Source organism: Phacochoerus africanus, chromosome 3 (assembly GCF_016906955.1).
Source record: "Phacochoerus africanus isolate WHEZ1 chromosome 3, ROS_Pafr_v1, whole genome shotgun sequence".
In the NCBI taxonomy this organism is placed as follows: domain Eukaryota; kingdom Metazoa; phylum Chordata; class Mammalia; order Artiodactyla; family Suidae; genus Phacochoerus; species Phacochoerus africanus.
The window spans coordinates 58,768,639-58,784,014 of NC_062546.1; the positions used below are offsets into that span (position 1 = coordinate 58,768,639).

General features: G+C 34.0%; 1 protein-coding gene across 3 annotated transcripts in view; it reads right to left on the reverse strand.

Moving 5' to 3' along the window:
• Nucleotides 1-218: 218 nt before the first annotated feature.
• The window catches only part of MICU3 (mitochondrial calcium uptake family member 3), a 105,578-nt gene continuing 90,420 nt past the window's right edge, over nt 219-15,376 (reverse strand). For all 3 annotated transcript variants that reach the window (XM_047771886.1, XM_047771885.1, XM_047771884.1), the window contains 4 exons: nt 7,942-8,050; nt 5,884-6,041; nt 4,497-4,565; nt 219-2,576 (listed from right to left, as the gene is read on the reverse strand). In XM_047771886.1, the coding sequence (XP_047627842.1) occupies nt 4,497-4,565; nt 5,884-6,041; nt 7,942-8,050 (336 nt within the window). In that variant the 3' untranslated portion in view covers nt 219-2,576. The remainder of the gene's footprint in view (nt 2,577-4,496; nt 4,566-5,883; nt 6,042-7,941; nt 8,051-15,376) is intronic.

The following is a 15,376-nucleotide window of genomic DNA, read 5'->3' on the forward strand; positions in this document are numbered from 1 at the left end:
TGGATGAATTCCTACTACACACTTTAAGAGGCATTGTGGCTCTGAGATTTATTTACTTACCAAAGTGTTGATGAGATTAACTTCTTGACATGTATTGCTGCCATAGCAGAGAGCATAAGATCAATGGAGGTTTGGTAACCAAGAAAGATTTCCAAAGTTTATAGGGGATATTTTTCAGAAAGACATTAGTCCACAGATATACATAAATTTCTTGATTCAAGAGCAGGTATATTTATTTGTAGATAACATAAGAATATAAAACAAGTCACTTTACAATTATATTTTATAATGAGAACAACGAAGTGGAACTTAAGTTGAATGAAATTCTTAATATGAAATGATTCTGAAATTACCATAAACCTTTAATCATACAGTCTTCCGTAAAGAATATGATACTAAAATTTCATGTTTAGCTTCATCTTTCCAAAGAATAGTTTGTGAAGGAAATACTAAGAATAGTAAACATATATTTAGTACATTACTATTTTCAAAGATTAAAAAATTTTTAAAATTGATTTAAACAATAATCCAGTGAGATATTTTTAACCTCCCATTTTCACAGATGATAAAATTCAAGAGTGATAACATATGGAGGATCACCTTAATTTACTACTCTTTTCCATTTTAATTGATCAGAATATTTATTTGCATTTTAATATTATGCTGCAGTCTTATAAACAGATGAGGATCCATGCACTCTGATAAGCAACAAAGAATAAAAAATAAAGATTGCATATGTAGTATTCCTTGGGAGAATGGCAGAATTATAAAGAATCTTGATGAGCTAATTAATTTTTTCATCTATATTTATAGGACAGCATTTTTCCATGTAAGCAAGATAATTTAGTTTATTGTCAAAGGTAAAAGTAAGCTTCAATTTTTCAATTATTTTAGATAGCAAAAAATACTGAGAACATTCAGTGAAAGGTAAAATAGAGCTGTGGTATGTTAAATGAGAGGGGAAGTATTTTTCATTTAACAATCAACTGGATCAACCTTCAAAGCAGGTGAAATTAAATTATACTATATGAAATCCTAAAACTTATGAATCATATATTTCTATATCAATGTAATAAATAATATCAGGTAAAGAAGTAAAAAGTCTAACAAATGCATTGTCAATGCTAATAACATTTTCATGGAAATAACATAACATTTATAAATAAGATGATACAGAACTATCAATTTCACATTTAATAACTTAAAAAAAAAGTCAGTATTTCCTTTCTTCATATGCAAAAACATAGTAATAGTTGGAGTGTGTGCAACTTATGTTTAATACATCTCAGAAAAGAAGGTAAATGAACTTATCTTTCATGTATAGTTCATAGATATATTAATTTAAATTCATTGTTCTATTTTTGTATAATATCATTTTATAAACTAGACTTTTAAAATTGAACAGATTTCAATTAAATACTATCGTTATTTTCTCCATGTGAAAATCTAATTTTTTTGTTTTTCAACAAAGTTTTTTTCTCTTTTAAGACATATTATTTTGATATAATGAGTTATATTTAAATTATTCAATACAACTGGCTGTTTGACATCACTTTTAAATGTGGTCCTTTTGCAAGACACAAAATATTAACTTCTACCTAATATATACATCGGTCTTCTAAATCATTTTATATTAATCTTTTATAGTACTCATTTTGATGTTACAGACATATATTCACAAATGCAATAAGTTATAGAGTTTTAAGATAGTATTTTTACTAGTGTTATTAACACACACCATCTGCCATCAGGAGCTGCATCAGGTTTAAAACAATAATGATAATAACAGTGACTACTGCTACAAAAACTACCATGATTTCTACCATCAATGCATGACTTTTTTTGATAAAAAAAAAATCTACATTTGAAATTTCTTTACTGTATACATAAAAGAATACCAGACATGCTGTTGACTCTGGTAAATGAATAAAAACTAAAAAAAGAAACTCTAGATGATTCAAACAATCTGTTAAGTACTTTTAAAAGTCAAAAGTACAATGTAAACCATCATACTGCATAGTAGCTTAATTTCTATTTGTGTTTCAAAATTATTTCAATGTAATTAAAAACCTGGTAAATAATGGAGATTTATTAACAATTTAAGGGCCCTAAAATAAATCTCAAGGAATATTTGTTTTCTGAAAATAAGTTCACAGCCTCAAACCAAAGGAAATATGCTGCTGTTCATTTGTAAGTGATCTAGATTTGAGGAGTCATACAATATTTTGAAATGAGACAAATTACTAATAAGTTAAAAAAAAAACATTTAAAACACACTCTTAAATAGTCACCTGAAGAATCTATATACTTCTGAAGGGAATGAGTAAGTGCAGAGAGTTCAGTAAATCAAGGCAAAAGCTCAACATGATAACATGTAACACATTTGTAGTTAGTAAGAAGATGTATCTTATCTGTCTTATGGTCAATAATTCAGTTTAAGGAAAATTATAATTAGTGTTTCACCTTTTCCTTCATTTCTATAAGTTCTGGTCTGAGACCTGCTTTCGCCCTCTGAAATTTTTGCTTCTTGCATTTTCAAGTAGATAAAAATCCTTTAAACTTGGCTTTAGAGGTACCTAATTAAAAAAATACATGTAATACATAAAAGTAATATTTAGGATGAAATTCAGAAGTGATGGCATTAATCAATTATTATAATAACAACAGGAAACAGTAAGGAACATAATAAAAATGCCCAACAGAAAATATAAAAATCAAAGACGTAATCATTTAGTTTAAATCATTAAATCATTAAAATCATTTAAAGTTCAGTGTTTCATTTAGTGACTTGTCTAATCCTCAGTCTTACAAAATTCTAGAATCTAAGTAGTAGTTTTTATCCATGGCTCTATATACTACTACATAGTATCAGTGTGGCACTAGCACAAGTTGGTTGAGAACATGTCTATGGACATAGAAATGGTATTGTCCTACTTTTTTTTTAAATATTTAGTTGAACTTCCTGTAGGACAATATAAACTTCCTAGAGATTAGGAAGACCTGACTTCTCTTGTTATTAGCTCAATTACAACAGTTACCATCTTAGATAAAAAAAAATAAGCCAATTTACCCACTAAACATTTTAGACCAGCAATTCCCTAAAAGGGTTCCATACAACATTAGCCTTCAAAGCTAATTTGCAAAAATACCAAATACTGCCCTTTTCTTTTAGGGAGACAAATCAATAGTGGTATATTAACATCTGATAAGTACTAAGGAACCTATTAACCATGTTTATTATATTTCTCATACTTACTTCTACATAGCTTTTTGTCTTTTAAATAATATGCATTGATATCCTATTGGGATCACTTTGGTAATGCTGCTATAGAAAAACACACATGTTTTAAGCCTGAGAAAAATAGCAAAGAGTATATATTTGCCAGCACGTGTAAATGAACAAAACCATCAACGCAGAAGAGACATAATCAGATCCCACAATCAACCGAAATTTATAGCTATAGTCAACTTTTAAATGAAAAAAGGAAAAACAAATCCCTCATTTTGGAGATCAGCAACAAGTTTGAGATATTTCTTTGCATTTATGCAAATTGAACAAAATCTCCTGTATCTTCCTCAACTATTTCAATTCTATGGTGATCGTGTAATAAATAACAACTAAGATGGTTTTGCCATCCAACAGAATAGGGTTCAAATCCTGGTTTGCAACTTATTTGGGTAAATGACTCATGAAGCCTCTATTTTGTCTACTGTTACATGAGATATCTATTTGTAAGGATTAAATGTGATACTATATGTAGAAGAATACCCATTATAGTGCCAGGCACCCAAAATAACTCTAAAAAAAAATTAGTTGCTAATATTGTAGCAAATGTTTGGAATCATGATCCTAAAAAAATAGTAACAAATATTCCTTAGATGTTAATGATCCTAGATTACAAAAATCAAATCTGGATTCATTATATTGTATCTGCTCAGATACTAAACTTCAGGTTTAAACAGAAAAATTTTCATCTAAGACACTCCATGAGAATTCCAGTCAGATGAGCATTTACTCCAGTTCATTTTTATTTTATTTTATTTTTTGGCCATATCTGCAGCATATGGAAGTTAGCAGACAAGGGATCAAATCCAAGCCACAGCTGCGACTTATGTCACAGATGCAGAAACAATGGATCCTTAACCCACTATGCTGGGTTTGGGATCGAACCCATGCCTCAGCAGCAACCCAAGCTGCTGCAGAGACAATGCCAGATCCTTAACATGTTGTACCACAGAGGGAACTCCCCAGTTTATTTTTATATCCCACCTTAATAGTGGCAAACTAATACTTTGTTATAATAACTATTCTTAAATTGAATTACTAGTCTAAAATGAAATCATTACAAGATCATTAAATTGAATTAGTGACCTAAAAATTTAAAATAAATTATAACTCTATTTCTTTCAGCTATTTCCTAAATGTTATAATAAAATTAAATTATGACCCTTCCTTTATTGCTACAGAACAAATCTAGACAGAGATGATAACGTACTTATCTACTATGAAGTTCCTTCTTCAGACACGATTTGAAAGTGGGATACTTCTGAACTGTTTTATAACCCTGTTGAAGAAAGGATTAAAAGTGTATAAATGTAAATAAAACATTATACGGTAACAGAGATGCAATAAATAAATAAGGCAAAAACAAAAATATTTTAACACCTAAGAGAGAAATATGGTGTGAGAGGTTTATATTTTAATTTGATCTTGCTACTTGAAAATATTTGAGGAAAAAAGATTTTCAACGTGTGCCCTTTTAGGTATTTGTTCCAGCACCACAAAGTTAACAACTAACCACTAGGTGGCAGTTAAGTACACAGTATCTTTACCAAGACAGTTTGGATTTTAAGAATCCATTACAAATCTTTAAAAAAAAAAAAAAAAAACTGTCTAAGATGAATCTTGATTTTTTTTTTTTTCCAGGGCCTCATCTGAGGCATATGGAAGTTCCCAGGCTAGGGGTCGAATGAGAGCTACAGCTGCTGGCCTATGCCACAGTCATAGCATCTGGTATCCGAGCCATGTCTATGACCTACACCACAGCTCATGACAATGTCAGATCCTTAACCCATGGAGCCAGGCCAGGAATTGAACCTCCATACTCATGGATACTAGTCGGGTTTGTAACTGCTGAACCACAATAGGCACTCCTGAATCTTGATTTTTTTTTTTTTTGGTACATATAATTTTTCTCTTTTTAAATCATGATACTCAGGGGCACTCTTATCAAAGCAGGAAGGCTGAATATTCTAGCCCTAAATAGAAAAAAAAAATTTCTTTTTCTATTTGCGGCACATCCAAATACATTAAATGTGTAAACATTTATTGATTCATGCTATATTTCATTTTTTAAAACATATTTCTGAGAAAAAATTGAATTTCTTGTAATTATTTTGCAGTATAAGATGTTAACAGAAAAAAAAGTTAAATGGATAAACATTTTTAACCTCATCTTCCATATAAAAAGTACTGAATATGCAGTGATTTAAGAATCTAATGTTGCCTAGTAGAACTCCTCATCATATAAAATGAAAAATATGATATTTCTTTGTATACTAATAAGCCTGAATAGCAGTGTGTAGACTGAATTAATCAAAATATTTGGCAAAATTTCTCCCCAGAAACTGGGATGAAGATATTAATTGAAGATGAAAATAAGCTGTTGAAATTCAAACTGATTTTATATTTAAAAAACCATTACATTTTAGCACCTTAAGTTGCTTTGAAAGTAGGGAGGGCCTTAGATTTTTTCTTTTCAAATATAACATTTCCTGTTTATAGCCTTAAAAATTTATATAAATTGTTTCTGAAACTTAGATGTATTTTTTTCTTTCAGTTTTTAAAAAGGCTATCAATATGCTTGAAATTTATAGGTTTACCCGGAATCCTCTATGGAGTCTGTCTTTCATAATTCCAATAAATTCTTTGTAGCTTAATTGATCATCTTTGTCAACGTCAAAAATCTTGAAGACTGTGTTCACTAAATGTGGTGAAAGTTTGAGGCCTGTGGCTACATAGACGGCACGCTTAAATTCATCTAGATAGATGACAAGGAAAGAAGTAAACCATTAATACTAGTTTTATGTATTAATTATTGGCAAGGTTATAAAAGTTTTTTTTTTTCCTAGACACGGGTCATGATGTTATGTAACATATCACATTTTATTAATCATGCTATCTTCTGGGAACAAAAAATTTTTGTGGTTTTAATTAAAAGGGCCTACTCTCAGCAACAGACAGTTTAGAGGTCATTAAAGTGAACAAATTCTCAAGAAACGTACAGTTCAGATGGGAGCTGAAAACACCTGTCCAAATAGTCATTACACAGGATCACACAGAAAGCAGCTACAAAGAGCTATGAGAATGAGGGTTGTGTGGAGTAGAAAAGGAGAGAAAAGAGGGTGTTTAGGGAAGCCTGCAGTTTTGTGTCTGATGAGCTGAAGGACAGATGATTTAGCTTGTAGAGATGAGAGGCAATGGCAGATGAGACAACATGAATGAACAAAGGTGGGGACAAACGGAAGCATAAGGCATGTTCAGAAAATGAGCAGGAGCTGGGGAAGCTCTGCCAGGGGACTTCAAGGTGAAGAACCTGTACATTCTTCAGCAGGCAACTGGGGAACTGAAGAATTGTCCCTAGCAGGGTGTCAGGGTTAATGTGTTTTAGAAGATAATTCTGTGAGTTGTATAGGAAATATTGGTGAGGAAAGTGGATAAAGGCAGGAATACCTCTGAGGTGGCTACAGTAATAGTTCTTTTTAAGAGATAATAAGAATTAAGGTGCTAGAAGCAGCAACAGGAAAAAGAGAGAGAGAAAGAGACATCTATTCCTCGCATCTGCAAGAATGGTTTTTTTCATTTCCTAGTTTCAGAAAGTAAAAGGAGCAACTTTGCATTCTGAAGCAGGTAAGCAGATACTGACTTTTTTTTCTTTTTAAGGTTGTTGAGTAGGTTTATCATGGCAGCAAAACCTTAGCCTGTTAAGGCAGAGCTCCCAAAGGTTTTGCTTAGAAACACTAAAATGCACTGAATTAAGAAGATGCCTTCTTTGAACATCTAGACCAGACAAAAGGGTGAAATATAAAAAATGTAAGTTTTCATGTTTCTTTTACTCAGTGAATATATGAATGAAGTTATATGAGGGATTCACTATCTACATTCTGGGGAGAGAGAATTATCTTTAGCACTGAGGGGCTGCAGTCTGCCTTCTCTTTAGAACTTGGTTAATAAAATAAGAAGACAGTCCTCTGAGATTAAACAGGGGGATTGGCATTTACCAGATTATGGCAGGTAGAAGTAAAATAACCTGAAAGACATAACCAGAAAGTCCTCATATGACAAGAATATTTAAAAAGGCCTTGACTTGTTAGTCTGCCTACAGGCAAAGAATGAGCTGGTCCTGAGAACAACATTCTGAATTCTGTGGGAGTTGTATTTTTTGGCAAATTAAGCAAAATCAACATTTTTATATATTATTCATAAAACTTGGTTAATGTAAAGTCCATAGCTAAGAGGTGGCTCTGTTGACAAATTCAGGTTTCTGAGCCATCAGGGAGTGTGGTTAAAATATGTAATACAAACATATAACCTAAATATCATCCTGGGAAGATGTCTGATGCATGGCTAGCTGACTCTTCTACTGGTAGGTACATAAGTCTCAGTGTTACCAAGCAGCTATGAGGTTTCTTTCTCTGTGAACCTTTACAAATATCATTAGCTTTTCCCCATAATAAACGGGGTATAATAAATTTAATACAAAAATGCAGCATATTTCTCTAAACTTTGCTTAGGGAAAACAAATTTCCCATTGAAGTATACACCAAACTTTCAGGCAAATTGATGACTAATCTGATATATATAGTTTATTTGCTGTCAAAGTTACTAGAAACAATGCAGGATTATGGTTTGCTTTTAATTTTTGAAAGTTTATTACTTACCTTGTCCTATTGAACGGCTTGCAAAATTATACATGTTCAAGGCTATTGCAAAGTCTTCTAGGTTGTTCAAAAACTGGAAAAATGACCTGAATTCATCAAATGTAATGCCCTATATTGGGAAAATATATGTAAATATATTTAGCACTGTAAAATTAATTAAAATAAATATCTACACTTACTAGAAATAAATAGATTAAGCATCAGAAATATATCTTGTAAAAAAATATTTCCAGGGTGCCTTCTTAAACCTTCTTTCTCCAAATGGAATGTAACATTCAAACTTTTTCCACTGGGTAATATCGCTACTACTAGCAATGACAGGTGAAATATTTTTAAAACATTGTCATATCAGCACAAAGTTCAAAAAATGCTACAATAAAAACAAATTTAAAATTTCAATTCTGAAAACTCTTATTTCAGGTGCGAATTGTTTAAACTCTAAAAGTAAATATGATCATTAAGGAAAAAAAAGAGAGGGGAAGAAAAACCCTAAAAACAGTTTCTCCTGTACATGTATTCCTTAAATACATTTAAGCATTACATCATTAATGCCTTCATAATACAATGCAAAATCAAAATGTCAAATAATCCAACAGCAGTGTAATTTTACTTGTCCCTGCCATGCTAGGGTTGCCAGGTCAGCAGGAGGAAGTACAATGACTGTGTACACAGAGCTTTGGGGGGCCCAACACAGAACTTGGGGCAAGATCATTGGAAGGACTCTGGAGTATCATTTACACAAACTGAAATCACTGCCACTGCTATAATTTCAATTAAATAGGAAAGTTATTTGAAATAAGTACAATGTATCTCTGATAATACAAATTTGGACATGAAGAGCTGCATTTAATTAATGTGTACTCCTCAGCAAAATGAACAAAACTGAGAGACAAAGTAAACAAAGAAAAGAGCAGAGGGCCAAGAGCTTAGACTTAACAAAATCTGACCTTACTACTGGGGTAAAGGAGGAGGGAAACTAACGAGGTGGCACTGGAAAGCTGGGCAAAGAACCAGAGAGTCTATTTCACATAAGCCAACTACTGATTAAGTGATTTATTATCAAAATAGCATTTATTATCAATTTGTTATTGAAATAACAATACCAATTTTTTTTCTTTTTAGGGCCGCAGCCAAGGCATATTGAGATTCCCAGGCTAGGGGCTGAATCAGAGCTACAATTGCTGGCCTATGTCACAGCCACAGCAACGTGAGATCTAAGCCACGTCTGCGACCTACACCACAGCTCATGGCAACACTGGATCCCTTAGCCCACTAGGAAAGGCCAGGGATCGAACCCACATCCTCATGAATACTAGTAAGGCTCGTTACCACTGAGCCACAATGGGAACTTCCAGCAATACCAAATTTTAATAGACATTAGCTCCATTTCAATTATAACCCCTCTGTACTTTCAAAGAGAATCCTCATGTCATTTCTCTTCACCTTTTCTCTTTCCCTTTCCTTATATTCATTTATGGCCACTCCAACCCTGATTCAGCATTGTAACCTGATTCAGAGACGGGACTATCTGACTCAATTGGGGAAACTAAGTCAGAAGGGGTTTGTCTTGATGTGAAGAGCTATTGCCAGGGAACCCTGGCCACTGCTCTGGTTCTATATCAGTTTGTGCTATGATGAGCTGCCCTAGCAACAGTCTGTGTCACAGTGACAGGTTAATGCTGGTAAAAGTGAAAAACAAAAGGATGAGATATTTTTAAGCAAAGTATAAACAAAAATGGCAAAACTTTTAGGGAGCTTAAAATTAAAAGCAAATTAAAGGATGACAGAATGGTACATTCTTCACCTGAACTTTTAGATTTTTCAAAATAGGGCCTCATGTTTAGAAAGACAGGACAAATCCAAAACCATACAATAATTCTTTTGTGTAGATAAACTATTTGTGTTTGTAAATATGGAATTGTAAACTGAAAAACAGGGCATTCATTTTGATGGAGATTATTTAAAGCAATCCATTTTTAAGAGCAGTGAGGGAAAGACAGTCTCAGGGAGTGGCAGAGAGAGAGACAGCGGGGTACGGCCATTTGTTTTCCCTTCCCATTCTTTCTTCCAGAATCACTTCTGTAATCAACCACTGGGACTTGAATGGAGTGTGTCCTAATTGTTAGAAGTGGAATGAAAAGAAGTAGCTTACATTTTAACAAAAATAAAATGATGATAAATCTATAAACTTTAAAGCATCAAAAATACATACATACTGAGGGTCCAGAAATAAACCCAAATATCTATGGTCAGTGGATTTTTAGTAAGGGTACCTTGTTCTCAAACTGCTGTGATATGTGATTTGACCTATTTGGTGGTTCCCTGAGGGACAAGAACACAGGCTGGCTTTTGTTTCACCCTTTCCCTTTGGACTGGAATGGCTTCCCTGTGATAGTAATATCCATCAAATATAGATATTATTAAAGACATATACACTCAGTGTCAGCCTGGGGCAAGGGATGCCAGACAAGACAAGTGGCAGACAGAATTCAAAAGCCTGGGCAGAAGGAGGCTGAGGAGAATGGTTATTGGGAGAATAGAAGCTCACAGAGCCATTGCATATACCTGGAAAACTGGACATGCCTAAGAATTAACACATACTTTAAAAGACCTGAGAGGATCCTAGGTTATCACCTCTGGAAGATATGTGGTCTCTGTGGAAGCAGGAGGTGAAGGTAAATGAAAAGGCTTAGGTAGCTTGGCTTAGTATTGAAGGAGTGCTCCAGTTCAGAGTAGATCTGCAAAGACTAGGAGAGTACTACATATATTTCTTCTTGGCTTCAAGCATTCAAGGAAATCTGTCAGTTCTCTGACTAACCTCTAAGATAATGGAACAGAGAATTTAGTGACTACACATGACAAGGAATAGACTTTTCTGTTTCTTTAGTGACCTAAGCTATTTTGCAAGTGGACAACTGCAGGGGACAATCTGATTTCCAGAATTACTATATGATAATATTCAAAATGCCTAGTTTTTAGCAAAAAATTACAGTGCATACAAAGCATCAGGAAAATATGGCCCATTCGCAGGAAAGAAAATAAATCAACAGGAGCCATCCCTGAAGAAGCCTAGATACTGGTCTAAAGAAAGTAAGACTTTAAATCAACTGTCTTAAATATGTTCAAAGAGCTAAAGGAAACCATGGGCAAAGAACTAAAAGAAATTAGGAAAACAATGCATGGGCAAAATGAGAATATCAATAAAGAGACAGAAACTGTAAAAAGGAACCAAATAAAAAATATGGAGCTTAAAAGTATAATAACTGAAATAAAAAACTGACTAGAGAAGTTTAACAATAAACTTGAACAGGCAGGAGATAGAACTTGAAAATTAAAGGTAGGACAACTGAAATTGTTCAGTCTGAGGAGCAGAAAGAAAAAAAGATTGAAGAAAAGTGAACACAGCTTAAGGGGCCTGGGGAAGGCATCAAGTTCATACACACATTATGCGACTTCCAGAAGGAAAAAAGAGAAAGAAGCAGAAATAATATTTAAAGAAATAAATCTAATGAAAGACAGGAGTCTACACATCCAAGAAGCTCAATAAACTCCAAGGAGGACAAACTCAAACACAGACATATCAAGACACATACTTAAAATGTCAAAAAGCCAAAGATAGAAAACAGCAGGAGAGAAGCAACTCCTCACATGGAAGGGATCCTCAATAAGCTTAACAGCTGATTTCTTATCAGAACCCACAGAGGCAAGAAATGGGTAGGATATTTCAAGTGCTGAAAGAAAAAAAATTTGTCAACCAAGAATTCTGTATGTGGCAAAGCTATCTTTTAAAAATGAAAAAAATTAAGACATTATAAGATAAACAAAAGCTAAGGGAATTCATTACTAGCAGACCTGTCCTACAAAAAGGCTCCAGGGAGTTCTCAGGCTGAGAAGAAACTAGACAGCAACTCAAAGCTATATGAAGAAGAAAAGAATTCTGTTTAAGCTAAAGCTAAGGTGATTACATAGATACAACTTCATACCCACATACCCACTAGGATATATATATAATATGTATATTATTCCACTCTAGGTATATACCCTAAAGAACTGAAAACTGGTACTCAAACAAATACATGTATATCATATTCATAGCAGCATTGTTCACAACAACCAAAAGATGGGAAAAGCTCAAAGGCTTATGGACAGATGAATGGATAAACAAACAGTGGTATATACCTACAATAGAACATTATTCAGCCATAACAAGGAATGAAGTTCTCATATATGTTACAATGTGAATCAACCTCAAAAACATGAAAGGAGCCAAACACAAAAGGTCAAATAATGCATGATTCATTTTATATGAAACAGCCAGAATGGGTAAATCCATTGAGAGAAAAAGCAGATCGATGGTCACCAGAGGCTGGGGGAAACACTTAATAGGCAAAGGATTTAATTCCGGTGTAATAAAAATGTTTTAAAAATGTTTTGGAAAGAGAGATAGTGATTGTACAGCATATGTATACACTAAATGACACTGAATTGTTCAGTTTAAGATGGTTGTTACATGATTTTTACCTCAATAAAGTAAAAAAGTACAGGACTGAAATTCAGGGGAGAAGTTTAAACTGGAGTCACAATTTGGAAGTTTATGCACTAACGGTTACCAAAAGTCATCCTAATTGCACCACAAATCTTAGAGTCAAACATCTAACTTCCTGCAAAATTTCTTAAAGTGGATATCTTGTTTAAAACTACTGCTTCTTTCCTAATCCCAAGGTTTCAGTCTTGCTTAGCTTAGTAAATGACACCACTATTTTACCTTGTGGTTCAGGTCAAAACTTAGGAGTTCTTGAATTCCTCTTTTTCTTTCATATTGAAGTCTAATCCAGAAAGTTCTATCAGATCTGCTTTTAAATGATCCAATATTTGACCACTTTTCCCAAAAACAAGAAGCAGGCAGTTGCTCATCAGTGCTTTACAGTTTAAATACTATAGTAGCTTCCCATCACTCTTAAAATCATGATTAGAGTAGTTCCCGTCATGGCGCAGTGGTTAACAAATCCGACTAGGAACCATGAGGTTGTGGGTTCGCTCCCTGGCTTTGCTCAGTGGGTTAAGGATCCAGCGTTGCCTTGAGCTGTGGTGTAGGTTGCAGATGTGGCTCGGATCCCATGTTGCTGTGGCTCTGGTATAGGCCAGCGGCTACAGCTCTGGTTCGATCCCTAGCCTGGGAACCTCCAAATGCTGCGGGAGTGGCCCTAGGAAAGGCAAAAAGACTGAAAAAAAAGAAAAAAAATCATGATTAGAATAAAATTTAAACTCCTTGGAATTCCCGTTGTGCAGCAGAAACAAATCCGACTAGGAACCATGAGGTTGCAGATTCAAACCCTGGACTCGCTCAGCAGGTTAAGGATCTGGTGTGTTGCCATGAGCTGTAGGGTAGGTCACAGATGAAGCTTGCATCTGATGTTGCTGTGGCTGTGGTGTAGGCCAGCAGCTGTACCTAGGATTCTACCCCTAGCCTGGGACCTCCATATGCCCTAAAAAGAAAAAAAAAATTAAATTCCTTATCGTGGCCTATGTAGTCCTCTGAGACCTGACTCTTACCCAATCTCTCCTCTCCTCATCTCTTTCTATTTCCCCTTCATTTACTTTATCCTTTGGCAATTTCTCAGATAAAGTAAGCCTTTTCTGTCCCCAGGCCCTTGGTATTTGCTGTGTCTTCTGCCTGGAGTGTTCTTGGTACATCCAGATCTTGACACTGGTCATTCCTCACAGCCTTTCCTCAAAAGCTACCTCTTCAGAAAAGCTTTCCTTGACCATCTATCTTCCTTTCTAGCCCTCACGACTTTTGGTTCTCTTCATAATATTTAAAATTATCTGAAAGATATCATTTACTACTTCTTTTTTTGTTTTTTAATGGCCACACCCATGGCATATGGACATTCCCAGGTCAGGGATTGAATTCAAGCCACAGCTGCAACCTACTCCATAGCTGTGGCAATGCAGGATCCTTTAAACCAACTTTGCTGAGCTGGAGATTGAACTTGCACCTCCACAGTGACCCAAGCCACTGTACCGTGAAGGGAAGTCCCTCATTTATCTATTTTACTGTATCTCTCCACTAAGACATATTTCCACAAGAGAAGGATTTTGCTTATCTTTGTTACTTTATCCACAATGGCTTAGAATAAGGCCCAGTAAATAACAGATTTATCTGCTAGATAAATTAATAGAAATGAAAGTATTTTAGAAGTGTAAAGTGCTATTCAAATAGTAGTAGTAGTAGTAGTTATTCTTCTGGAGAAAAAGGGATGACAGGTGAAGGAAAGGGAAAGACAGAAGTGGGGTATGGAAGGAATATCACCGGCTGAGTCTTGGGTTTCAACCCTTGGGCAAGTATCTTAAGTACCTGAGAGCCTCAGCTTCCCTTTTTCTAAAAGAAAGTCATCATATATGGAATGTTGTTCTAGGGACTGATGAGATAATGCAAAAAAAAAATCAATGAGAATCAATGCTAGTTCACTTGCCATATTTCCTTTTCTTACTGTAATGATTTATCATTAAGATACTTCTATCAATTATAAGTTTTCAGAAGATGAATTTAAATTAAAACATTTTAAAATAATTTTAGATGTAAAAAATAGTTGCAAAAACAGTACAAAGAGTTCCTTACACTCTTCACCCTAGAATTGAATTTTTGAATTATAAATTTTTATCAGTTTCCACTGGATAAAAGAAAAAGATAGCAGATTCTTCAAGGCCCTAAAGAATACACAAGTAGCTTGACAAAATAGTACAATTTCCAACATTTATTTTTAGGGATGTGTCTATTTATTGGAAAAAATTCAGTTCAACATGTAAAACAGATAAAAGACCTCTAAAAGTTTACATAAACCAGTGGTCAAATGCATCAAGTCTTTTTTCCTCATTCCTTAGGGGAACTGCAGAATTGTTAGCAGTGTCACAGTGTATCCATTTTAAACAAGTCAAACTATTTGCAAGTTTTTCTTGGCTAGATTAACTTGATCCTTCTACAAACACAAATATAAGGCAATATATCCAAAACATCCCATGCTTAAAGGGGTACTTGTAATACCAGTTCTATTTGGTTGCAATGATGCATTCAAATACCACTAGATAATGCAACTGCTGAGAATTAGCTGACAAAACATTTGCTATTAAGCAAATAGACAATCACTTGTCCCTTCTTAACCATTTGTGCCATCCAAACTCTGAAAAATCTCACTTCAACTACTGATAAGATCATTCATTCATCAATAGCCATCTTCCAATGACCTTTTATTAAGGTATTATAGAAATGAATAAAGTGCGACTGAAATGATGTCAATATAAACTGTTTATATGAAGTGAAATAGTTATACAGTAGTCAAAGCATATACTTTAGCAGAATTCTCTTGAAAAATGATATGCATAATGTGAGTAAAACAACTGCTAATAACTCTAAGGGTTTTCAGCATAGCTAAGA